This window comes from Tiliqua scincoides, chromosome 8 (genome assembly GCF_035046505.1).
Source record: "Tiliqua scincoides isolate rTilSci1 chromosome 8, rTilSci1.hap2, whole genome shotgun sequence".
Lineage (NCBI taxonomy): Eukaryota > Metazoa > Chordata > Lepidosauria > Squamata > Scincidae > Tiliqua > Tiliqua scincoides.
This window is the reverse complement of record NC_089828.1, coordinates 35,954,237-35,980,848: the sequence shown is the minus strand read 5'-3', so window position 1 is coordinate 35,980,848 and position 26,612 is coordinate 35,954,237. Positions and strand designations below refer to the sequence as shown.

General features: G+C 44.0%; 1 protein-coding gene across 2 annotated transcripts; it reads right to left on the bottom strand.

The window, feature by feature from the left end:
* Positions 1-3,066: 3,066 nt before the first annotated feature.
* Positions 3,067-26,410, bottom strand: PWWP3A (PWWP domain containing 3A, DNA repair factor). Of its 2 annotated transcripts, none has more exons than XM_066636340.1 (15): positions 26,325-26,410; positions 23,492-23,567; positions 22,474-22,585; positions 18,572-18,663; positions 17,301-17,371; positions 15,832-16,800; positions 13,905-14,045; positions 12,873-12,943; positions 12,701-12,777; positions 11,230-11,290; positions 9,414-9,489; positions 7,820-7,870; positions 6,111-6,541; positions 4,792-4,880; positions 3,067-3,903 (listed from the first exon to the last, which is right to left on the bottom strand). In XM_066636340.1, the coding sequence occupies exons 3-15, from the start codon at positions 22,528-22,530 to the stop codon at positions 3,813-3,815; spliced, it is 2,277 nt and encodes a 758-aa protein (XP_066492437.1). In that variant the 5' UTR covers positions 22,531-22,585; positions 23,492-23,567; positions 26,325-26,410; the 3' UTR covers positions 3,067-3,812. The 2 variants fall into 2 exon arrangements, with proteins under 2 accessions (XP_066492437.1, XP_066492438.1); XM_066636341.1 differs by having other exon boundaries at positions 13,905-14,039.
* Between the last annotated feature and the right edge of the window lie 202 nt (positions 26,411-26,612).

The window sequence follows — 26,612 nt, the reverse complement described above, 5'->3', positions numbered from 1 at the left end:
GTTACAGCAAGAGCTAGTGCCCCTGCATCTTTTTAGAGAGAAACAGTAATTCTCCTACACCAGCTCCTTTGGCAAGATTGACCTTGCTTATTGGTTTTCCTAGAGGCATCTGGTTGGGCACTGCTACTCCAGCCAGAATATGTCCTTAGGGTAAGATCTACCAACATCCATTTAACCAATTTTTGCCCAGCCCACATCACAGGCGTACACATTTGATCCCTGTTGCGTATATCCAGGGCTTATTTTGTAAAAAAAAAAAAAAAAAAAAGTGCAGGAACTCACTTGTTAATCTTTTATTTATTTATTTATAAACCATTTTTTATTGGAGAAATAAAATATTTTTTTATGTGCTTCCCCCTAAAGATGAACTTACTTCTGAGTAGACATGCATAGGATTGGGCTGTCAATCTCCACATCCCCTTCCCCCTAGCTACTTTTTCTACACATGGGGAAAAATACTGTACAGTTGCACTTGTAGTGTGTAGTGTGGCACTACTTCGAGGAGAGGAAGCAGTGAATGGATTCTGAAAAATGGCTTACATGAGTTCCATGTAGTAAAATTACTCTAAGCAACTGTGGGAGTAAGAACAAAACAGGAATTCTTACACGAGAGGGGTCCTTAGGTGCACACAGAAACAGCTACATTTGTAAACAAGGGATTAAATATGGTTTAATTCAGGTATCAGAATACTCTGTGTCTTTGGGAAGGCACTTGGCATGCAATTGTATGTTCTCTGCTGCCCTGAGCAGCTGCTGTGCATTGCTGGAGAGGAGCTGCAAACGCTGGCTGGTGGAGGGCATGCTTGTGGGGGAAGGATGAGGAGGATCTCTGGCAAGGCTGGACAGCACATTGTACACACGTAGAATCCCTTTTCACCTGCCCTTAGCATGTGAAAACGGATGCAGATATATATCTCTGCCAGGATTAAGAGCCCAATCCTAGGTATATCTACTCTGACGTAAGTCTCATTCTAGTCAATGGAGCTTACTCCCAGGAAAGTGCCTAGGATTGCAGCCTAAGAGCCCAATCCTATGCATGTCTACTCAGAAGTCCACTTTAGTGAATGGGGCTTACTGTGGATAGGATGGCAGCCTTAGAGTCCAATCCTGTGCCTGTCTACTCAGAAGTAAGTTCCATTATAGTGAATGGGCCTCACTGTGGATAGGATGGCAGCCTCAGGGCCCAATCTTGTGCCTGTCTACTCAGAAGTCAGTCCCATTAGAGTCAATGGGGCTTCCTCCCAGGAAAGTGTGGTGAGGACTGCAACCTCAGAGCCCCTCCTGTGCCTGTCTACTCAGAAGTCAGTCCCATTAGAGTCAATGGGGCTTCCTCCCAGGAAAGTGTGGCGAGGACTGCAGCCTCAGAGCCCCTCCTCTGCCTGTCTACTCAGAAGTCAGTCCTACTAGAGGCAGTGGGGCTCACTCCCAGGAAGGTGTGGAGAGGACTGCAGCCTCAGAGCCCTTCCTCTGCCTGTCTACTCAGGCTGCAAGGCTATGACACTTTTTCAGGAGCAAGCCGCATTGAGCACAATGAGACTTACTTCTGAGTAGACACGCCTAGGCTCCTGCTGCAGATTGGCACGGGGCTGCACCAGCCAGCTTCCTTCCCTTTCTCCTCCACCAAGCCAGTACCTGGGCGCCACAGCCAGTCTCCCTGACTGTCCTGTCCCCTGCGCCCTCCACCGGCTTGGAAGCTGCACGGGGGAGGCGGGCTGGGCTCAGGCGAGAGCTTGGAGATGGGGGCAGGAGGGGGTTGTTGTGCGGTCAGGCAGGGGCCAGGCGCCCACCCACCCTGCACCCCCCAGCACCCACCCAGCGAATGCCTGTTTTGCTCCCCCCTCCTGGAATGCCTCCGAAGGGGCCCCTGCAAAAAGGTGCTGGAATTCCATCCCCCCCCCCACGTTCCATTAGAAAAAAAGCCCTGCGTATATCCAATGTTGGGCACAAATGGCTTACCCAGGAAAGGGAACTAGAACCTTCAAGTCTAAAGGCAGTCTAACTAAGTATCCAATAGCAGGCATGAAGGCTATGGCATTCATGTCCTGCTTGTGGATTTCATATTGCTGATTAGCTGGCCTTTTGTTTTAATCTAGTAGGGCTAATATTTTGTATGCAAGGCAGAGACGCTGCAGTACAGCTACGTTTATTTGGGGGGAGAGTTCATTATAAGCTGGGGTGATCAAACTTATCATAAGAGCCACATACTATGAACTTCAGATGTTTGAAAGTCACAATATTTAAGAAACATTTAAATTCTTAAATATATTTACTCACCATGACCATTAAGCTTACATTTTAATACAGTGGACTCTCAGTTTATACCCAGTACATTATAAAGCTTGAATTGTTTTAAACTTACCTTTTATATTGTGATGCAAAAAAGGAGCTCAGCTAGCATACTTCCATGAGCCGCACATTCTATGTCAGAGCTACACATGGCTCGTGAGTCACAGTTTGGGCACCCCTGTTATAAACTAGATGAAACTGGAAATTAGAGCTACTGCTTTAAAAAAAAAGGCTCTAACTTTGCGGTGGTGATGGAATCAATTAGTCCCACACACAAAGTCATGTTTTGTTAAGAACTTTACTGCAACTAGAGAAGAACTGCAGCCATCATTACACAGGCAGAACAAGAAGCCAGGAAAAAAACTGATGAGGTCTAGTGAATGAGAGCAACACACAAGCCTTTAAACTAGCAACAAGGCAGGTTATAGCTGCCTCTGATGGCAAGGCTTAGCATATACCCACACTCACTGACAATATACCGGGAGGCTCTGCTCACCTGCTGTTACTCTTCCAACACTAAACAGACTTAGCAGAAGCTAGTGAAGTTTAGACCTGGTTGTAGAAAGTTCTCAAATTATAATACCCCTTTACAAGCTCTTGACTCCAAGGAGCATCACTCTTCATCAGCTTTGCACAGTTGTCCTTAAAACAAGTCTGGAAGGGCTGAACCATCACAGAGATTGTTGTGCACCCAGACCCCTTTCAAATAAAAGAACACACCGTAGCCCTTTTTGTTTGTGTTTTGGAGAACACTCAAAGATACAAATAAATACTAGCACGTACTGATTGGATTACAGTTTATTGTTTCCCAAATAAAAAAAAATTGTATAAGGCAGAAGACTGGGGGTGAATTCATAGTGCAAGTTGCAAAAATTTGAGAGCATTTTAATTCGTGGGACCCAGGAAAAATACTGCATCTTTGTCTACCAGGTTTATAGTTTTAAAAGTCTATTGAAAGCATCTTAATACTCCTGACTGCAGCTGGTAGGTTAGAAGCAATTTCTTGTCATAGAAGTATTCCATAGAGCCCAAACTGTTAGGAGGGATTTGCTGAGGGGCGAGGCCAGCCATTACAGAAACAACAGCAATTCAAAAGGAAATTAGTTACCACAAGAAATGCAATTCAAAATGAAATTAGAGTTCTAAAAAAGGAAGTGAGGCAGCATAGGGATTACACCCACCTACTGAACCATATCTCATTCATATATATATATATATATATATATATATATATATATATATATATATATATATATATATATATATATATATATATATATATATATATATATATATATATATATAATGAATTTTAAAAAGGAAGTGAGGCAGCATAGGGATTACACCCACCTACTGAACCATATCTCATATATATATTGGCATTCATTATATATATGAATTGGCATTCATTATATATATATATAATGAATTTTAAAAATAAAGTTCTCATCTTCTATACAAAATAGTTGTATTATATACATGTGCAAGGCCTGTGCAGAATTGGGAGGAACCAGCCATGGCCAACTTTATGAACTGCCTTCTGGAGGTGGCAGCTCGCACTGCAGGTGCCTTCTCCTCTTCTTTTCCAAGATTTCTTCTTCAAATATTTCTCGTTCCCTGAAGAAAGCAAACTAGTTTTACTTTCTTAGAGTATTACTCTATAATCCTAGAAAGCCAGAGACAGAAGGATATTGTGGTTCCTTTTAACACACAAAGGAAAAGCAAGATGTTTCCATTATGGTCACCCAGACATTCTCCTTCATATTAGATGGCTTATCTATTTGGAAATGAGAATGTGCATCTCATCCTTCTGTGCAAATGGAGAGGGCAAAAATAATCATACTGGGTGCAATATGCAGCCTCCCCACCCACTCCCTAACAAGAATAAGAAATGGGAAGGTATTCCTCAGCTCCTTCCTTGTGGGCTTCTCAAGAGCACCTGGTTGGCCACATGACAAAAAAAGATGCAGGATCCAATGGGCCTGATCCAGAAGGGCTCTTCCTATGTGCTTCGCACAATTGCTTCTTCCTAACTTCCAGGAAATAAGTTACCACAAGCAGAAGCACCCTCTTAAATCAGAACACAGACTCACCAAGTCCAAAATCCCATTTTCCATAACCCACTGCTATTTGCCTTCAGCAATTGGCATTCAGAGGTGTACTGCTTCTGAACACAGATGAATATCTCTGAAAGCAGCCCTGCAATCATATTCCCTTAAGATTCATATAGCCAAGAACCTGCAAGGAATGCAGGAGCACATCCATACTACAGACTTGGAGCAGTTAGTGAGGAAATTTTTCCTAGAGAACCCCTAAGAACTGTAGTTCTGAAAGTGAAGGCTAGAGGTCTTCAGCAAGAAGTTCTCACCATCTCTCGTCAGATTACAATTTACAGGATATGGGGGGGGGGGGAGACCACAGCAACTGGTACAGAACCAGTATAAGTGTGGACATCCTTTACCATTTTTGAGTGTCCCCGGAGCTATGAAGATTGGACAGAAATACCTCTGGGTCACCAATGGTCCTCTCTTGTATTTTTCTTCTGCCTTCTTGTAGTCAATATGATCCACAGCTGAAATTGCATATATGATTGCCTGGAAAATAAAAATGTAAGTTCACACAGCCTGTTCAAAAGAACCTTTCTGCAACATTAGGAGGAAGGAGACACAGATAATATAGTTGCACAGAAAGGGTTGGTTCTCTAACCAGCTGGGTGGGAAGGGACAGAAAAGAGTGACCCTAACCACAAGTCAGACCCCCAATACTAATGCATCTGGTAGCCAACCCCGCCCGTCCCCCATCAAGTAAACATTTGCTATCATTATGAAAAGGGCTCTACACACAATTATGAACACTAGTAGACAGAGATTCCCAACCGCACACAGCAGCACCTATACATGCAAAGCATCCCTTTCATACCGGCATCCAACTGCGCCGGTATGGAAAGGTCTAGTGGAAAGGATGCTGCCAAAGTAAGCAGCCTCATTTTGCCCCCATGCATTCTCTGAACGTGTGTGGGATGGGGCGACGGACAGAAATGAGGATGAGAGAACAGCCCTAAAAATTACACAGGCACTCTATCAATATTCCCCCTTCTTATCTAATGCCCTAAGTACACTGGTCCACATTGGATGCCCACCATTGCCTGCAGACAGTAAAGCTACCCGTGTTGCCTTGTACCCCACAAGCAAGAAACAAGCAGACCCCATGATAGCTATGGTAAGCAACACCATTGTATAAGAATTGTGAAGACTCACACAATTGGGCTAAATCTCACAGCAAAAGTCCCAACCTGTGTATGTGTGTCTGTGTGTGGGGGGAAGACTTTATGTTTCTGCTTTATGTTAAAAAAAATGCAGTGGTCAGGGAGACTTGAGAAATCAAGGCTTATCTGGATGGCTCTTTAAGACACTTTCTGGAACAGCTGAAAGAATGATGGATGTTAACATATGTGAAGTGTGCTATGAAACAGAGCAAGCGAGGTATGGCAGACGGAGAGATCTGGGTCTGAATCCCTACTCAAAACAAGCTCACCATGGGCCAATCACTTTGCCTCATTATGCTTGTCTACATGGCAGGAAGTCCCATTTTCATCAGTGGGGCAGACTCTCAGGAACGTGTGCACAGGATTGCAGCCTAAATCTACCTCATAGGAGATGTTGTGAGGAGAAAAGTGGGTGGGTGAAAAAGTACACTCCTCAGAGCTTCCTTGGGCTCCTAAGAGGGGAAGGCTACCAATGAATAGTTACTCTGGAATAGGAGTAGCTGGTAGGCAGAGCTGGGTGACCTTGTGCACTGTTGGCAAGACAGCACTGCCTGTTTACCTCAGGAAAGAGGACGTCTAAGATAAGCCTGATACTATCTCCATTCCGCAGCCTCAGCTTCTTGGTACCAACTTCTTGGTAGACCTCACGCAAATAGTTGACCACCAGTTCCTGCTGTCCATCATCCTCCAGGTATGTCTCTATGCAGTTCAAGTAGGGAGGGGGGTCGAGGAACTCTTTTAGCCACTGTGACTGTTTCTCACACTTCAAAATGGCCTGGAGGTGCTTGTCAGCCCCCTTGGCCTTCACAATGAACTCCACGAGCTTCTCATTGGCTTTGTCCCTGGCTGGCCGCATCCTGTCAGGAAGGACTTTTTTGGCAGGCTTAGCAGGCATCACCTCCAACAAAGATTCTTTGAAGTCTTCCTCCTCCATTTTGAGGAAGCTCATCTGGAAGAGATTCTGATGGGCCTCTTTTCTAACTGGGTAGCCTTCAAAGAAAAAGCCAGACCTGAACATATCAATTTCTTACATTACTGGTGTCACTTAAAACATGACTGAGAGGTGGAAAAGATCACGAAGTTTGTACATGTTCCATATGACCAAAAAAAAATCTTGGCAACAATCTTACTAAGTTACATTGGAGTACTGTACAAGGCATTTTCCAATCTTAAAGGATTAGCCAGATCTTCATCAGGTGCCAGGAGACAAATGTACCCATGGGGTAACATAGCTGAGGTCAGAAGAGCTGGTATACACTACTGGTATACACCTGGGGGATCTGCATTAGATTGGCAAGGTTTTCTGACTTCCTAATTCAGTGATTCCCAGACTTATTGTGGTCACAGCGCTCTTTTTTCATCGCAGCCTCTTCTTTCCAGCTCTCCTGGATATCACCGTCTTGGATCTTGCAAAAATTGTGCAACATCTCAAGCAATCCACAATGGTAGTGCCCAGGAGTGCAAGAAGAGGCCACCAGGGTTCACTGCAGCACACAGTTTGAGAACCACTTCTCTAATGGTTTAATAGCAAGTAAAAAACCCAGTTAGCCCTCTAAGCTCTCTAATTGCTCATCTCCCAACTTTAACATTCTTTCATCTGTAAAACAAATACTCACTGGCTGCCTTTGACCAGGTCTTTGTGCTGTTCGCCGACCCGTTTTTGTGTTGGAATCCCTGCTCTGCATGATCTTGTATACATGCGATTACCTCAACCTATAACTCTCAAGGTGTAGTAGGTCATTGGTTCATTAGTAGGTCATTGGTACCACCATTTTGTATTCTGTCTGTCCAAACCACTATTTTGCTTCTAGCTCTGGCTGATGAACCATGGTGTCCCAGTAAAAAAACTCAAAGAATATTTTTGTGAGCCTAAAGTCTGCTCACCCTGCCAGGCAGGCCTCCTTAGGGAGGCTGTAATGCCACAGCTAAAAAGTCATTATTTGTGTCTTCCCATCAAAAGGAGCCTGAGCAGGACCTTAAATGCTGAATGCTGTTAAGAGAAGGCATACAATTGATGAAGACAGCCGTGGAGATGCCCAGGTCCCAATTCATTTAGATTTTTTTTTTTTTGAAGCATTCAAATGGTCTTCAGAGATTCAATATTGTAGTTACCCATTTCTATAACGCACTCCCCTTTTGAGTTTTCAAGCCACAAGCTTCCAACAGGGGTTGGTTCTGCCCAACTCCTAGGCATTGTAGGCCAAGTGTCATCCAAGGAAAAAGCAGAACTGGCTCAGCAGAACAATCAGAACCTTGATGCATACTCACTCATGTCATCAGCACAATACTCCAACAATGACCCCATGAAAGAATGGCAGCCTAGAGAAAAGAAAAGTTTTCAGCAACAGTTTTAAAGAGGAAAAGATTCAAGAATCATGTTACACTTTGAGCTTTTCTTCCCCCTTCTGAAGAAAAGCCAATACATAGATTTGAAGAACGGATAAATGGTCATATTCATAACACCCAGTTTGTGGGCTTCAGATTTTTGTTCCACTCTAGTGCGGATAAGGGAGCTTAAGAAGTACTAGGCCAGCAGATCCCAAACTGGATCCACCAGTGGGTCATGACCCAAATTTTGCTGAATTGCAAAACCGATAGGGCAAATCAGGCTATGTGCATCAAGGTTGAAACTAGTTGCTACTGGGGGGAGCATTGCTGCCCAATCACCATTATAGCCACACCCCTTGGCATTTATAAATCAGGCATCAGCCTTTAGGGCAGTGGTTCCCCAACTGTGGCTCAGGACCCACCAGTGGGTCGCAACTCGATTTTTGGTGGATTGCAACACTAACAAGGAAAGTGTATTGAGCCCTATGGAAACTGAAAGGAGCAGCACATGCAGGTTTACTTGCAAGTAGGTGACTGTGCCTTGGTCCACTTCAAAGGGGAGACTGAAGGGAAAACACCACCACTAGAATGGGGTCTGTATTATCAGATCGGAAACTGCCTCTCAAGAAGAAAGTCCCCTCCCACCAAGCCTACAAGGAAAACGTATTGAGGTCTAGGGAAAGCAAAACTGAGCCACACATTTGTTTACACTCATGACTAGGCAAATATGCCTCAGCTCTTATCAACAGCCAGGCAAAAGGAAACACAAGGCCATCAGAGTGGGTCCAATCCAATGAATGTGGAGCTTAACGAAAGCTCCAGAAGGTGGCCACCCCACCATAGCAGAAAGGATAAAAACAGAAGCTTGAGTGGCTAGTAATCTGAAAATATTTGTTTTATGTCTCATAAAGCTAGGTGGGTCCCAAAAGGGTTGTTTAAGAAGTGGGTCCCAGTGCTAAAAGGTTTGTGAACCACTGTACTAGGCCAATTTCTATCAGCAATCAGCATGGCACATGAACCCATTAATTAGAACATTTTGTACAAAATATGGTTACTGAACATAATTTAACTTCTAACCATCAACAACTCCTGAATGAATGGCCGATATCAAAACTGTCTCCAACTTAGGCCCAAATTCTCACCAACTTTCCAGCACTGGCATAGCTGTGTCAGTGGGGCATGTGCTGCATCCTGCAGTTGAGTGACAGTCATGGAGGCCTCCTCAAGGTAAGAGAATGTTTGTTCCCTTACCTTGGAGCTGCATCACCCTTACCTCACTGTTGAAAAGTTGGTTAGGATTGCAGTCAATTCTATGAGCTTTAGTAAGTGACAAGTTTGCATATGGGTAAATACAACCATTCTGTACTGTCACAGCAGGAATGAGAGGACTAGATTCCTCTATTTAGGGACAAAGAACCCTGCTTCTTTGTCAGTTTCATGTTTCCTCTGGGAGGAAAATAATGCCAGACAAACATAATTTGCTGGACTCTCATTCATAAGAAAAGAGACAACTACCACTAGGCTGTTTGCTTACCTACTCTAATTCTATAGTCTGTTATCAGGTCAATGCACCAGTTGATTTCACCGCAGTAGTTCTCTCGGGCTTTGTCCTAAGAGAAAAATGAAAATGAAACAACCAGTTCGTCCCCTGAAGACTCTAGCAATTTTTTCCAGAGGGGGGCGGGAATTAAATGAAAGCAAGGGTCTGCTGAAGATTACAATGTGATGCAGCCCTTGCTTACAGGGAGACACAGATTGCATTCTACCATTAAATTCACTGTGTGCCTTTGGGTCAGTTGCACTCCCTTGGCCTAGCCTACCTCATAGAGTTGTGAGGACGAAGTTATAGGAAAAGAACCTTGTGGCCCTCTTCAAGTTCCCTGACAAGGTAGGGTTAAAATATTCTAATGATAAGTGTGAGGAATAGGTAGGATTGTGAGGAATCAGGCTTTGGCCTGATCCACTTTTGAATAAGCTTGTCTTGCTGATGCTCTAACTTATGCCTGATTCCCCTTTGAGCTGTTTGCTCATTGCGTCAGCTGTGAGAGTTTAATTAAGGGTAGTGGGGGAGGAACTGTTCGATTGGTATAGAGCAGTGTTTTTCAAACTGTGGGTCTGGACCCACTAGGTGGGTTGCAAGCCAATTCCAGGTTGGTCCCCATTCATTTCAATATTATTTTTAATATATCAGACTTGATGCTACCATGGTATGTAACTGCATTTGGGGAACTATTACACATTTGTACTTTGAACAGGCTACTCAATACATATGCTTTTAACAATGATAGTAAATGCGACTTACTCCTGGGTAAGTGTGGGTAGGATTGCAACCTAGATTGTTAAAAATTTTCCTGCTTGATGATGTCACTTCTGTTGGAGTTGGTGCAACTCTGTCTGCTGTCCAGAGGGGGCAGGATGCTGTACAGAAGGAGTCAAGCTATGGCCCAGTGACTCTGACCTTTCTACTTGTTCTCTCTGTGATCCTTGTGGGATGTGGCCCTAACCCTTTATCCTTCCCTTCTCCTCTGAGCACTTCCTCTTGTCTTCTGACCACCAACCTGTTAAGATGGCGCACACAAGGGCTCTGATGCCCAGGCCATCTCAAGCACAAGGCATGCAGGGTGAGGCAGCTCCAGGGCCTTGCTATCTCTAAGTAATAGCTGAACCTCTGATCCTAATCAGATGCTGTAAATATACACTCAATGGAACTGTAAGTAAATAACTTCTTTTTTGCAACTTTGACAAGCCATTGCCTCTTTGTCTTTTTTATTGATTAGCAGTCAGCCAGGTGAGGGAGGTTCCTCCCTGGAGGGGGTTTCTGCTGCTTAAGCTACTCTGCTTCCCCCCAAAGAGGAAATTTTTAATTTCCACCAACAACTTCCTGTCATGACATCGCTTCTGGTGGGTCCCGACAGATTCTCATTCTAAAAAGTAGGTCCTGGTGCTAAAAGTTTGAGAACCTCTGGTATAGAGCTTGGTTGAAAGTGTAAGAGTGAGTGTAGTTGTGGCTAGAATCCTTCCTCCTAACTTGCATCAGCAGAGGATGTGTTGTAGGCCGAGGAAATTGCTCTTATTAAAATTCTAAGGTTGAAATGTGGGGTGAGTGCTAGAGTAAGTTACTGTGAGGAAATTAGTCCTTGTTATTTTAAAACTATGTGTCTTCTGTAATGTTGAATTGCCTTTTTATATTGGTGCAACATTATAGTTTTAAAATAAATTGGAATAATCTGTTATCAGCTTGGTCTTTTAGTGTATGAAGTGGTGGGGTGCACTTATATAGAGGCTGGAATGCTGACATCCTAATTTAGCCCCGACAGTGATCATAATAAAAATGCCACCACCTTACTTACTATAAGCATCTGTTTCTCTTCACAATCAAAGTGTTTCAGGTTTTTGAAAGAGATGAAGAAACTGCACAAAGAAGGGAAGAGAAACAAAGAAACATAAGACCCCTGTTGGATTAGTCCAAAAATCCACCTAGTCCAGCACCCTGTTTCCCACAGGGGCCAAATCAATGCCTCAGGGAAGCCCAAAAGCAGAGCACAAAGGGAGCCCAGTGGCAGACCTTCCATTATAGACAATGGGGCAAATGCCCTGGGCACGAGCCTTGAGGACCTTACGGAAGCCTCTCCGAGGCTCCCAATAGGGTCAGAAACTGTGCTTCCATTTTTCCAGAAACATGGTTTAAAGCCTTGGGAAAGTCTCAGGAAGCTTCCCCAATGCAGCCTCCTCCTATTGTTGCTCCCCAGAAACTGATAAACAGAGGAATACTGTCTCTGAACAGAGTCTGGGGCAATATGGTTGCTTCCATATTCTTGGCCCTCCTAAGAATGAAGGGCTTCTACCCACATCACTGGAATTTTCTTCTAAAAAGCATAAGCAACAGTTCTTCCTAGTATGTGTATGGAAGTGATTTTTTAATGACCATTCCATTCCTTGGACCCAGGGCATTCTGAAATACAGGCCTGTTTCAATCACAAGGCAGCCTGTTCCAAGTCTTGTACTGGGTTAGAAAAGGATAAGGATAGATGTCTGTTGGTTGCTGCATGTAAAGGAAGAGTCTGAACATTCAAACCTGTGTAGTGTTAACTATTCTGTATTCCCAATGATACCTGACCTTCTAAACCAGGGGTGTCAAACACATTTCATACCAAGGGCCGAACAGCATTCATGGTAAATGCTGGGGGTCGGAAGTGATGTCATTAGGCAGCAAATGATGTCATTAAACAGGTCATAACCAAAAATAAGCACTTTTTCTCACTTAGGAACTCAATAACTGCAAATGACAGAAGAGAAAATACACAAATCTTGAACATATTTCAAGATATGGGAGAGCCCAATTTTCATGTGGGCTGTCCTTATAGCAGTAACCTCAGCACTGCTCAGCAGCTGAGAGCCTGAGGGCCGGATAAGAAGCTTCCGCAGGCTGCATCCAGCCCCCGGGCCTTATGTTTGACACCCCTGCTCTAATCCATACAGGGTGTGGGTAAGGTAAGGGAGGCATACTTGCGTATCAGAGACACGTACAAATCATCAGCAATCGTATTATGCCTATCTAGGGCACAGTTGCCTTGGAGACTATCAGAGGGAAACCCAAGAATGTTCATCATGGAAAAATCTAAGCTCTGTCTTATTCTTGCCTCTTCACTCACACCCCTTTGCTTTTTGGGGGTCAATTCCTTTCAGGAGCAGCAAGGAAGCTCATGGGTGTTCTGCAACATCACAGCATCTCAGCCAACAGAAGGATGCCTCAGAAGTCAGCTCAGCAATTGCAGTGCTAAGAAAAAGGTCACAAAACCGCATTTGAGCAGCAATATTTACCCCAGTTTCTTGTTGTCAAGGTTTTTTTCTATGAAGAGCACACTGGCTTTCTTTGCTTTCTGCTTCACCCTCTTCACCTGTTGGAATACAAATCCTGAGCTCCTTGGAGGAAGTGTGGGATTAGAGAAAAAAAGTCAATGAAGAAAACAAGTAGCGAAACCAAGGTTCTTACCACAGCTGGCCAATATGGGTAACTCCGTAGCTTGCACCAAACCAGCATCCCTGCTTCAAACGAACAAGGTTCTAAAGGTACAAACACACAAATGGGGAGGTTACGTGAATAAGGCTTGCAATGCAATCATGCCACTGAAGGTGCGATTGGGATAAGGCATCAAGAAGGCTTTGGTTGCCAGAGTGGTTAATCACTCTGCTCCATATATAGGGCAAGGCCATGAGGCACAACAACAGCAGGAAATGGGAAGTAAAGACTATGGCAGAGCTCACAATATACATTCATGTTATACGTGTGTCATTACATGGTCCTCTTTCGCAACTATGACAACCTCCTCCTCTGGTCTCTCATCTCACCACAGCTACCTCACTGCCAACCTGCATTCTGTTGTCAAAAAATATCATTCTCTTTCCTGTTGCTCTGGGCAAGCAACATCCTTCTTTAAACACAGATATCAGCTTTCTGTCTGACCTCAGATCCTACACAAGCGATTATTACACATTTTCAAAAAACTTTCTGTGCCTTGCCCCAACTTCCTTCTCCTATCCCAATTCACCAACAACTATGAGCTTCACTCATCTAGATCCACCATCCAAAGAGATCTTACCCCCTCACTGACTTTTGTTCCTTCTCTCCTCCTCCCTTTATACCTGAAATTCTATCTAGGAACTTCATAGATATCCTGCTACCTCAAGCACCTCTGTCCATATTCCTTGGTTGTTACTTATGTCTAAAATAACCTCCCAGAATTCTTCCTCTCATATCCTTCAAATTCCTCCTCAAAACCCACCTTTTCTATGAAATTTTTGATACAATGCCTTAGGCACCTATACCCTACCATAATTAAGCCCAAGTACACACAACTGCATATTCTGTTTACCCCACCTCCATTTCCCTCCCTGTAATGTCTCTGCCCTGTTGAATTAGTTAGTCCTTCAGGGGAGGAGCACATTGTCCTATAAAACAGCTACAGCAGCTATACTTTTTAAAGTAGCTATACTTTAAAAAAAAAATCATAAAAGTTTGTCTCACCTTGATGCAAGAGAATACTGGGAATACTGGGAAGTTCTTCCTCTTCCTCTTCATCCTCATCCCTGAATGCAGAACTGAATGAGCTTTCTTTTTCAGGACTAAGCCTCAGGGACAGATCAGAGGTGGACTCTAACCCTGTTACTGAAGCAACAAGCACCAATTTTGCTTTATAACAATTAAGATGGTATTGAAGTATCACATTTTAGTCTGTTGTGAAGAGAAATAAAATACATCTATATTGCAAAGAAATATACAAACTGCCTCTTCTGTCTCATGACCCCAGAAGCCTTTTTTAAAACTGGCATTTACCTGTGAAACTTCTTCCTACCTGGTTCACAAAGGGCTTCTTCAGTGATTAAGAACCATCTTGAGACCAAAGAAAGTTGGAGTTCAGTCAAGAAAACCTGGCTGGGGATCCTCATCATCTTATGGCGAGAATTATTGAATTTTTTTACCCCGAGTTTTAGGCTGTTCTAAAATTGTGCTACTCTAGAACACCAGTTTATTAAAGAAACTCTTCCATTGATTAAATTAGCTGATAAACTTCTACAATTAAGAATTCAAATGGCATACATTTGCATTTTTAAAAGTTCTGGAAAAGTCACACACTGGATGTGAGGGCGATCTGGCTGCAACATCTGTCACCCCATTGATTGCCAGGGTTGATTTGTCTGATCTGGTTGGCTAGGCGGGTGTCCCTCCCTCACCACTCCATGAGAGTCCTTCCCAAAGGGTGGAAGAGGATTCGCTTGGTGGAAGAGGATGACCATCCCAGATAGGAGTGTACTGTTCTTTGGTCAAGGGTATACAATACACTGTGCTTAGGGGATGCAAACATGTCGCAATCAAAGAAGAGGCATTCCCTCCTATGTGAAAGAAAAGGAAGATGCCTTTCTTCTAAGATAGCACTTGCCATATGCACATGTGTCATAGAAAGACTTATCTTAAAAGAGACATTCTGTGATTGAAAAACAAATGCCTCATTACAGTCCTACAATAACTTGTATTTGAGCAAGGTTAGACAATCATTTTACAATACAAACGCAACAAGAAGGAAACAAGTGCATTCCTTCACATCTCTTAACATGCCATTTGCCACCTGCAATTTGTATATGTTCTTATATTTAAAAGATAATTGAAAAAAAAAACCCCAGCTTGATGAGTTGGGACACCTTGTTGGAGATTGCTGAATCACTTAATCCAGGGCTTTTCAAACTGGGGCAACGCCCCAGCCTGAAGGCCCTGGCCTCAACCCCCTTAAGGGGTGGGGGCAGCGAGGAGGCAGGGATGCTAAGAAGGCTGCAGGGCCTTAGCTGGACTTACCAGAGCCTCCTGCATCCTCCCAGGGATGCCGGGAGCCCTGTACGAGCATCTGCAGAGCTCCCCAGGTCTTCAAAAGTGAAAGCGGAGCAATTGCACACCACTTCCGCTTTCACCAAGGTGAAGCGCAACCGCTCTGCTTTCACTTTTGAAGACCTGGGGAGCACTGCAGACACTTGCGCAGGGCTTCCTGCATCCCCCGGAGGCTGCAGGAGGCTCTGGTAAGTACAGCCAAGCGCCAGCAGCCCGCGTAGCCTCTTTCCCCCACCCCCAAAAGGACTTACTGCAGGGCTCAAACTCCCTTTGAGTTTGGGAACCGCTGACTTAAACCAACCAATGAAACATGGAAGCCCAAAAATGATCAGGATTTTAGCACCAGGATTTCTCAAAGGTGTATCCTGAAATGCTGTTAACAGCTCTGGGAGTTGTTTTACTTAACCAGATTTAAAAGGTAGCAAAACCCTTCATTTGACTCATTCCAGAAAGTCAAATTCTCTTCTCACAGAGTTCTAAAGAGCACCCCCTCCATGCCAAAAAAAAAAAAAAAAAAAAAAAAAAAATCTCAAAAGTGGCACTGAACTCCTAGTTTCACCCAAACATACACTACCTTCATCTTCAAGATCTTGAAGCTGGAAGTTTTGAAATGTATTATCACTGCTTTGGTTCTCCTTCTCCTTGTGTTCCAAAACCAGCCCATCAAGAGATGGTCCACAGTTCAAGGCCTTGGGACAACACCTGCATTGCCTTTCCTGGGAGGCAGATAGAGATGCACGGTGTTGTCTCCTGCAAGTTCTTTCTGAATCCCCCAGACATCTGCTGCCATCTGAGGCTTTGCTATATTTCTTTGGTGGAGTCTCTTCTTGCCCCAGTGAGTAGTCTGCCAGGTTGGTTGAGGCATGTTTAACAGGCGAGATCACCAGGACCCTTCTAAGCCCAGGTTTAGGGGTTGATTTTTTGCTTCTCTGAGTTAACCTTGGACGGCAGTTGTGAGAAGCAGGGGTGCTTGTTCTTCTCAAATGTAGAGAGGCAGGTGAGGGAGAACGGCATTCCCCTCCAGACTCGTCTCTTTTTTGATGCCTCACATTCTTCTTTAAGGAACGTGGAGATTTCTTGCCTACACTGGATTTGGGAAGTGGTTTATGCTGAACATCTTTTGGGGGTGTTCTCTGAATTTTTGTTTTGGAAATACTGTGGGGGCACTGACTATCCAACTCTCCATTACTCTGATGGGGCCTCAGATTACATCCAAAGGGTTTGCAGGTGGAAGCTTCCTCAGTGTTTTGTCTGGAAGAAACATTACATTTATTTGTTAACAATGCAGCCTGTGGTGCATTTGAGGTCTTTTCCCTTCTTTTCCTCTTTTGGGCATTTTCTGAAGTGGAAAGTTGCTCATGGCTAGCCATTAATGTTGTCAACTGTCCCTCTTCAGTATCCTTGCAGGTTGCTAGCTTTGCTCTTCTCCCTTTTGAAGGGCTATCTTCTTCAGCTGGAGAACCACAATTCAAAATATTCAAAGCTGTCAGCAGTGCTCGCCGGTATGTCAGCTCCTCCACAGGCTTGTGGTTTCTCTTGAGTTCTGTTAAGGGGGACATCCAGAAGAACGCATGAACGCAATTTGGCAAAAAAAAAGCAGCAACCCCCCCCAAGCCACATATGCTGTCCTGAGCTTCTTTGATTGAGGGTGGGAAACAAATGCGATTTAAAAGAAAAAAAAGTCTCACTCACACATCTAGTCAGATATTAGAACCGAGTTGAGCTAGAAGTTCTTATAAGAATGTTTGGCTTTGGGGGGGGGGAGTAGGTCAACATTTTTATTACCTGTAAGCTTCCTGGAAATAATTCCATGCGATACAGCATTATTCCTATGGAATTTATGGGGAATTAAAATAAAGGCCACCAACTACCTACAGGAGAGCTCAGTATAAGGCCCCATTTTGTTCCCAAACTGAAAATTGCCAAAATGCCCCCCACTCCTGCTAGGTATTGACAGCAAGGGATACATGATAGGGCAGGGATACATGTGTGCGCCTCCTTGCGCAATCAATACAACAGAATGACCTTCAAAAAATTCCACACCTAACTTAGAAGCAATATCTTCAATCCTCTCCTTTTTCAAGGGTTCCGTATCTGCCCTTCTCACAATTGCCCTGTAAATACAAAAAGGGCAGAAAACACGCATAAGAAGAAGCCAACAGCTGAATTTGTTATACTCTTAAGCAATACATATTGAGATTTAAACTCTTTCTCTGCACATCTGAGTCTTTAAAGAGGATTATAACCCTATTTGAATCAAGTTATTTGCATTTTCAGCAGGGGTAAGCATCTACCCTAGAACAAAACAGCAGACTCCCACCAAACACCTGACAATCTAGGGTAGGGGTGCCCAAACCCCAGCCCTGGGGCCACTTGCAGCCCTTGAGGACTCCCAATCCAGCCCGTGGGGAGTTCCCAGTCTCCAATGAGCCTCTGGCCCTCCAGAAACTTGCTGGAGCCCATGCTGGCTCACCGCAGCTGCTCTCAGCATGACAGTCAACTGTTTGACCTCTTGCATGAGCTGTGGGACAAGGGCTCCCTCCACTGCTTGCTGTTTCATGTCTGTGAGGCAGCAGCAGCAAAGAAAAGGCTGGCCTTGCTTTGTGCAAGGCCTTTTATAGGCCTTGAGCTATTGAATGAAGACCTTCATTCATTCATATAAGTTCCATCTCTAATATATTCATTTATGTAAATTTATTCAAATTTGAAATGTAAATTAATTCTTTTTCCCCAGCCTCTGACACAGTGTCAGAGAGATGACGTGGCCCTCCTGTAAATTATGTTATGATTTTAAAAAAATGTTTGTTTTATTAAAGTTTTAAGGATTTTTAGGGCAGAGCATGATTGTTTTTAACTGTGTTTTTACTTTTTGTACCTGTATATATATATAGTTTGCTTTTGAAGGGTTTTAACAATTAAAAAAAATTAAAATAAAAATTTTTCCTCTAAATTAAAAATACTACCAAACCAGAACAGGCACTGAACCTGCATTTTTAAGTGTGTGACTTCTTGCTAACAAAGCAATATGATGTGTGCTTACTTGGAAGCAAGCTTCAAGGTCTTCAACAGAGCTTGCACTCTACTACACTATTTAAGATCACAGGCCTGTGTCATTCAGGTTGCAATGGCCACCCAGCCATGGAAATAAGCCCATCAAACTCACTGCAACCAACTAGCTCAGGCAATGTATAAACAGACAATAGTCAGAGAAGCAGTCTTGTGAGTTTACTGGCAAGGCCAAAGAGTCTACTTAGTCAAGTAGACTCATAAAAAGAATAAAGCTCAAAATTCAGCCACTACAACAAGCACTTAACTGTTTATTCAGACAGATGATTTCAACCTGGAGAGAGGCTGCCTTATCAGAGGGAACCAGCTGTCTTCTGGAAGTCCTGCTTCTAGGTAAAACCTGAATGGTGCAGGGACAGAAAAGTTGTAGTTTTTGCAGTCATGAGCACAACATTTGGATCCAAGAGAGCGGCAAGCATAGGTATGTTCTTGGCTGCTACTAAAAAAATCTTCCCTTTCCCACTTTTAGTCTTATTTTAGCACATAAAACACAAGGTTGGTGGCAGGAATTTAGCCAACTACTCACCTCAAGGGCAAAGACGCTCTGGAGACCAAGAGTTGAGCCCTTGTAGTTCGTTTAGGAATAACCCCATCTGTGCATTTGCAAAATTCCTCAGAGTTTGCTCATGGACAAGGTTATCAAAATGACTAGAGCAGTGTTTCTCAAACTGTGGGTTGGGACCCACCAAGTGGGTCGCAGGCCATTTTCAAGTGGGTTCCCATTCATTTTTAATATATTAGGGTGCAATCCTAACCCCTTATGCCAGTGCTTTCCAGCACTGACATAAGGGCAATGCAGCTCTGAGGTAAAGGAACAAACATTCCCTTACTTTGAAGAGGCCTCTGTGAGTGACACCCAACTGCAGGATGCAGCACACGTCCCACTGGCACCTGGAAAGCGCTGACATAAGGGATAAGTGCTGACATAAGGGAAAGCACTGACAAACGCTGGCTGGAAAGCACTGACATAAGGGATTAGGATTGCACCCTTAATGCTACCATGGCACGTGACTGTATTTGGGCTGTACTTTTAACAGGTTATTCTGCATATGCTTTTTACAATTATAGTAAATGAGACTTATTCCTAGATAAGTGTGGGTAAGATCAAAGCCTAGGATTGTTAATTTTCCTGCTTGATGTCACTTCCTGCCATGACTTTACTTCCAGTGGGTCCTGACAGATTCTCATTATAAAAAGTGGTTCTCAGTGCTAAACATTTGAGAACTACTGGGCTGAAGTATTTATGGAAGACTTAAAATGTTGAGGTTTGGTCACAGCTTCACCCATCACTCGAAATATACTGAAAATGGGGTATTTAAGTGGTTGGTCTTGCTGGGAGCTGGAACACTTGTCTTGTTTGCACAGTGGCCACTAGCCAAGGGGGGGGGGGCAGATCATTCCAATTCAGATGGCAGAGGGTGTGTGATGTAGCTCAGAAGTTAGTGGATTTTTAAAATTCACAGAGATTGACAACAGGCATAGGGACCTGCTACACAAACCATAATAAGTTCTGCAGACAGTGCTGCCTTGCTGTACTTGGCATAATCTTCTGACGATTTGAATGATTTTCAGTGCCCATTTTAAGAGAAATTATGCTTTCTACCTTGTTTTCTCCATCCCACAGCTCTGAGGAACTCCTGACCAAAGCCTATTCCCTCATGTTTATATTACTATACAGACAAATTGCATTGTTTCAAGGACAAGACAAACCCCCCTCCTCACCCCTTCCTTGTGGTTTAAAATCATGCACAATTATATCCCAGGAGCACTTGCATTTTTATCCAATTCCCTTGTTCTTCATGCTGAAAGATTGTTTATAGAAGCAGGATTTTATCTCTATGCAAAAAATAAACCAAATAAAAAAGCAGGAATTCTGCAGCCAAGCAATTCAAATTCTGGGTCAAGAAAAAACCAAATTCTTCAACAGATATAAGTTATGCCAATTAAGAAAGTTGTCATGATTGCTTATTTTTACATACATCAATTCCAAAAATTTGGGTTATTTTTCATAATTTACTTCGGTTTTGCCTGCAGCAAGTAGTGGTTAATCTAGATCAGGGGTCTCCAAACTTTTCAGCACAAGGGTTGCATTATGAAGTGGATTTTGAACAAGGATTAGGGGAAACAGAGGGCAAAATAAGATTTGTACAAAAAGAGGGGGGAATGGATTTTGAAGAGGAAAACTAGTTTTGGGAGAATGAATTTTTGAGTTCTGGACACAAAGATTCTCACTGACTCATTCTACCCCACTCCTTCTAAACAGCTTACCAGCTGATTTCTGGTTGTCTCTTCCTTGTACACACAGGACAGGGTGCCAGTATCAGTTTTTTCCCTCTCTCTGTGGCAGGTAGTGCACCAACAGGCCTTGCTCAGGCCAGTTGATCAGTGGCATTCCCAGCTTGTAGCCAGTTCAGCTGCAGGGGTTGTTTGTTACCTCTCCCCCCGCCCCCTTCCTGGGAACTGGTTACCTCCCACTCAGAAACTCATGGTTTTTCATGAACACTAGAAATACTGAACCAATCTCTCTTTGCTCCAATTTAGAAAAACTTTCCCATGGCTGCAGCAATACGCGGATGGGCAGGGAGCCTGAATGCACCCGCAAAGAAGAATGCCTGCGCAAAGTACCAACTCTAGTTCTTGGAATCATATAGCCACCCACCACTTGCAAGTCCCAGCCGTTCACCTACAAAGCAAATTGCTGAGCTTATTCTTGTTAGCGGATGTCTGCAAGCCAGCAGCCAGGCTCCAAGTGGGCTGCAAGTGTCATGGCAACCACTGCTGGGACTTGCATTCAAGTTTTCCCACCACAGGCTGGATAAAATCCTATGGAGTGCCTGATGTGGCCCCTGGGCTGGGGTGTGGAGACCCGTGATCTAGATAACCTCTAAAGTCGCTTTCAGTTCCAATGTCTATTATTCTAGTCATTGGAAAAGCAAGACACTGGTCCTACCCAAGATTACTAGAAAACCCAAAGTCAAACTATAGTCTGCTGAGCCCATTATTAAGAAATGGGTTGAAAATTGGAAACGTCATTTCTTAAAAAGCAGCTGCAGGGGTGGGGCAGGCGTGATGCACTCAAATGTTCACTTTTCTACTGCATTGTTCCCCCCCCCCCCAAAAAAAACAAAAAAACCTCATCTGCATTGATGCCAAAGCTGCTTATTTTCAGCCAACAGTCACTTTGGGGAGAATTTTCAGGAAGAAAATGATGCAGGGAAAACTGTTAACCTTCCCTTGCTGCCATTGTGACTCAGATCAGGTCCTTCCTCCTCACTACTGTTTTTATGTTCTCTCACACACAGGGACAACCTTTTAGTTTTGCGACTTCAACAATGACAGCTTGTCATACGATGTAGTTTGTCCCTTCTCCACTGGCCTAGTTTGACAGATCTGAGCAGGCACTGCCCATATCCTTTCAATCCTTTCCTTTATAAAGCATTGCCTCAGTAATTATATTACTCTGTGCTTTTTCTACACTGCTAGGGAATCACAGCTGATAGAGTCCTGTTTGTAAACAACTAATGTGCTTGTATACAAATTCAGTGTTTTTAAACATAAAAGAGTGTTTGTACAGGTTGAGCCTCAGAATGACAAAAAACAAGATGTAGCAAATCAATTTAAAAAACAAAGTTTCTTTGCTCTGGTGATTTAAAAACAGCCTTGCTGACCTTTGTGATGTAAGATAAGAGTCATTAAGAAGACAATCCATCAATCAGTCCTCCTCCAAGCTTAGAAAGGTGCTTCACTCAGCCCCTCCCTTCACCAATGCAAATCTTTCATGTGCTCAGGAAAAGGGAGGGGTCGTCTGGAGAGAGAAGGATTGCTGGATTGTCAGCCAGCTGCCCTCTCTCTCATTAAGGAGGTTATTGTTAAAGGACTGTTCAGTTTTTTAAACTGATTTTAAAGGGGTGCATTTTCCCCCTTCTTCAGGGATCAGTACATTCCTTCTCATTTGCAATGGCCATTCCTGTTGAGTCAACTCCGTGTATAAAAATCCGTGTATAAATAGGCTAGACCTGTATATGCTCTTTTGTCTTACATTAAAAGCTGTGGTATGTTATAAACTAGAATGAAAAATAAACTTGACAGCCTCCCATCTGAAATGGTACCCTAAGAATGAGGGAGGAGTGGAAGTGAATCTGACAATTACCTTTGCTGGCCATAAGCGCTTCCTCCATTTGCAAAGGATGTATTCTGCCTCAGTCATAGTTGTTCAGATAGGATTGACAGGAGAGAATTACTGCCTCCAGGCTTTGGGTATCCTCAAAGACAATAAGGAAACACACTGCTTTATTGATTATTAAGAGTATATATACTTTTTTCAAAACAAAGACATTCACAAAGCAGTTTACACAGCTAAACAAACAGTTCCCTGCCCCAAACTAGCTCACAACTTTAAAAGATGCAAAAAAACACTAGAAATCAGCCACTTGAAAATATGCTATTTTGGGGTGAATGGGGACACTTTATGATCCCTGCTAAATATAAGAGGTACATGAGGGCTTCTTTGCCAAGGTAGCAAAGAGGTATTGGCATTACCACTGTTACGATGCACTTTTTAATCCTGTGTATTAACCTTTTCTATACATACCAATAATGAGGCGATTATGAGAAGAGGGAAACACCAACTCTGAGAAGTAGGTCAGGCCAAATGTAACCATGAGACTAGCCCACACTTGCCCCAACATGAATGAGGAATGGCCATAGCTCAGTGATATAGCACAGGTTTTAGATGTGGAAGGGCCTACCCTGTATCCCTGGCATCTCCAGGTAAGGCTGGGAAAGACCTAAGAGAGTCATGGTCAATCTGTGCAGATAACTCTGAGATGAATGGTGCAGCAGCACATTAAAGTGCTTCAGGATTCTTTTTGTGCGATGTTTTACTGATCTGCTCATGTGATCCTGGGCACCTCAGAGAACAATTTTATTGAAGAGTACACATATCAAGATGGCTTTCTTGCTGTATCCTTTCAATGTGCATCAGGCACTGTATGCATAGAAGACCACACTGCAGCAAACTGCACACGCACAGCATTCTGCACAACAAAATAATTTTTTCATTTCCAAAAAAGCAGATGATTACAAATATATCAATTCCATCATGCTAGTAATTCAGAAGTCTCAACTTAGGAAGACTACTGAATTTCTCTCAAGGTTTGAATGCTCACCTACAGAAAGAAACTCCCTGCACATCCAAGTGAACAATGGTGCAGCTAGCCTCCTTGAGTGGCTGTTTTTTCCCCTCTATGGGGGCAAGGAAGGTGGAGAAGAAGAAGAGAGAGTTAGTGTACATTCAGACAACAGTGGATCATTGTTAGCTGCCTTGAATTTTGCAATCAAGAGGCAGAATAAACATCAGATCATGACAACACCCACGAATTCATGCTTCATCTCCATAAGGTTGGCAAATCTGCCGGGTTTTCTACCTGTGGTCCCTTCAAGAGGCATCTCCCCCTCTTACACTCTCCTCCTTAACCCATTTCTGCTGGGCCCACAGGTGTACACATTTGGTCCCTGTTGCATATATGCAAAGTTGGGCAGAAATTGCTTAAAACATACAACCTTCATGAAAAATGAGCATGCCACAGTTGGGCAGGGGAGAAGGCACAGGAAACAAGGAAAATTCTACTACACCGCCAAAAACATGGAACAAATCACCTCATTCCTGATAGATACCCATTAAAAGGCAGATCAAGTTCCTCAGTAAAGAAAGGGAAGGGAAAATAGCCAGATTTCATTTTGAGGTAAAATGGTGAAATTTAATCCTTCTCCCTCCAAGTCCACTTGATTCCCTACATACAGCAACTGTGGATTTCATTTTATATAATTCTAACAATTTTGTTGTGAGCCCATATGCCAATAAAAGTGAATGAATGAATGAATGCTGTGAGCCACTTTGAGCTTATTTTGAAAGGGGAAGCCTGGGTAAAAATAACTAAAAATAAATTTGGCTCAGTTGGGGAAAGTAAAATGCAATTCCATACATAGGCAGATATTTGTTCTGTTCCCTCACAAGGCAAATATTTAATAGACCTTTTATGGGCAATCAACAAGGGAAAATAATTAAACAGACATCTTGATAATTGAAGGCCTCACATCCAATACATCTAACTCCTAGTACTCAGTGGATGAGAAAGTAATGACGGTTCCATTTTGAAGGGTGGGATGGGTCTTTATTGCTCCACCAATCACCATGCTTGCTCCCTATATAAAAGTTATAAATTCAGGAAACAAAAGCATCAGTTCCCTATGGGAGTAGTTCTCAAACTTTTCAGTACTGAGACCCACCTTTTAGAATATCAATCTGTTGGGACACACTGGAAGTAATGTTATTTACCAGGAAGTGATGTCATGGCCAAAGGTGACATCATTAAGGAGAGTTTTTAACACCCCCATACGACAAAATCAAATCAAATCAAATTAAGTTAAAAGTTTACAATAATCATAAGTTAAAAAAAATATTTAAAATAAAAGAAGAACCCACCTAACCCTCCCAAGCATTTGCTGATCTGTTTAAAAAAAATTCCCAAAACATTCTAAAGGCTGCAATCCTATCCACACTGACCTGGGAGGAAGCCCCATTGACTATCATTGTTAAAAGCATATACATTGTAGCCTCTCAAAGATACAGATCTGTAACATTTCCCCAAATGCAGTCATGTATGTACCATGGTAGCATCAAGTCTATTAAAAATAAAATACCCATTGAAATAAATGGGGATGCACCTGAAATTGGCTCACAACACACCTAGTAGGTCCCTCCCAACCCAATTGGAAAAACACTGCTCTATGTGAAGCAAAGGGAGCTATGTGTGTGAGTACAAGGAAGATCCAACAACCAAAAATGGAAGAGGAAACAAGGAAGAGCCAGCCTCCTCCACAGAACAGAAGAGCCATCTCATCCTCCCCCCCCCCCAAAAAAAAAATCAAAGGGAAAATTGAGCTGCTTAAATATGTTACGCAGCAGGGTGGTGCCCAAGCATCCATACGCTTGTGGTGGGTGGGGAGGCAGGTGAGGCAGAGCCTCCCCACCGGAGTCCTTTGAAAAGCGCTGCTGCGTGAGGCACCCAAGCACCCACAACCCACACACTCTGTGCTCCCTCCTTCCTTGCTCTGCACATGGATTGTGAGTGCTTGAGCATCTCACAAGGCGGTGGTGCATTTTGAACGACTCCAGTGGGGAGGCTCTGCCTCACCTACCTCCCCACCCACCACAAGCATATGGATGCTTGGGCACCTCACACAGCAGTGGCACTTTTTGAAGGACTGCAGCCCACCCACTACAAGCGTGTCGGTTGTGGGTGCTTGGGCACCTCACACGGTGGTGACACTTTTTGAAGGACTCCAGTGGAGAGGCTCTGCCTCACCTGCCTCCCTACCCACTGCATGCTTGGACACCTCACATGGCAGTGGCGCTTTTTCAAGGACTCTGGTGGGGAGGCTCTACCTCACCTGCCTCCCCACCCACCACACATCCATGTTACACTGGCAGCCCATGAAGGGGAGGGCATGAAGGAGACCCTCAAAATGAGTTCAAGCCACCTCATTCCTTCCAGACACCCACTCAGGTGGGCCATTAAGCCCCCCAACCCACTCTGTTGGAAAGTCCCAGAGGATTTTTACTCTGGGGAGCAAAGAGGCCTGTGTATGAGGGTCACAAGCCTCTTTGCCCCCCATAATTCAGCCCCCCACACAGAAAAGGGGCTAGAAGTGAACAGTGGAGCCTTTCAGGAGTGCAAGGAATGGAGACAGGCTGGGCACATGGGGGGCATGCGGAAGGCCCCCTGCAAGGAGAGGCAAGGCCAAGACCCCCACCCACTGGGGGAACAAGCCCCTTCCTGCAATGGCGACATCAGGGCAAGCAGACCAGGAAAGAGGCTAAGGGGGAGGCAGAAGAACTGCACCCGCGCCCGTAGGACAGCCAAGCCCAGCGCGGAGGGAGGGGGCGAGCCCTGCCACCCTGAGCCCTCGCGCGGGAAAGAGGCCTGAGCCCACCCTTACCTCGCTACTCATACTGGGGGAGGCAGGATTCGAACCTGCCACTCCCAGAGGCCTTCCTCTTTTCAGTCGTTGAGGTTGCTACTGACGAATTTGACCACGCCCCCTGCCCGTTGGCCACGCCCCCTGCTTCTTCTCAAGATTCTCAAGATTCCGCCCATTTATTTTGCATAACCGCCAATCCACGCACGTGACCCTCCCCCGCCCCTTCGGCCCAAAGAGCTTCCGCCTCAGGCGCGCGCGTGCGCACTAAAGGGGGAGGCACACACTGCAACCTATGAACCAACCAGA

Excerpts from the sequence above, each read along its gene's own strand:
- PWWP3A (XM_066636340.1), bottom strand. The coding sequence starts at position 22,530 with ATGACTGAGGCAGAATACATCCTTTGCAAATGGAGGAAGCGCTTATGG. Across the intron at positions 17,372-18,571 it reads ATCATCTGTCTGAATAAACA|GGCAATTGTGAGAAGGGCAG; the intron begins GTTAAGTGCTTG and ends TTGTATTTACAG. Across the intron at positions 12,778-12,872 it reads ACCCATATTGGCCAGCTGTG|GTGAAGAGGGTGAAGCAGAA; the intron begins GTAAGAACCTTG and ends GTATTCCAACAG.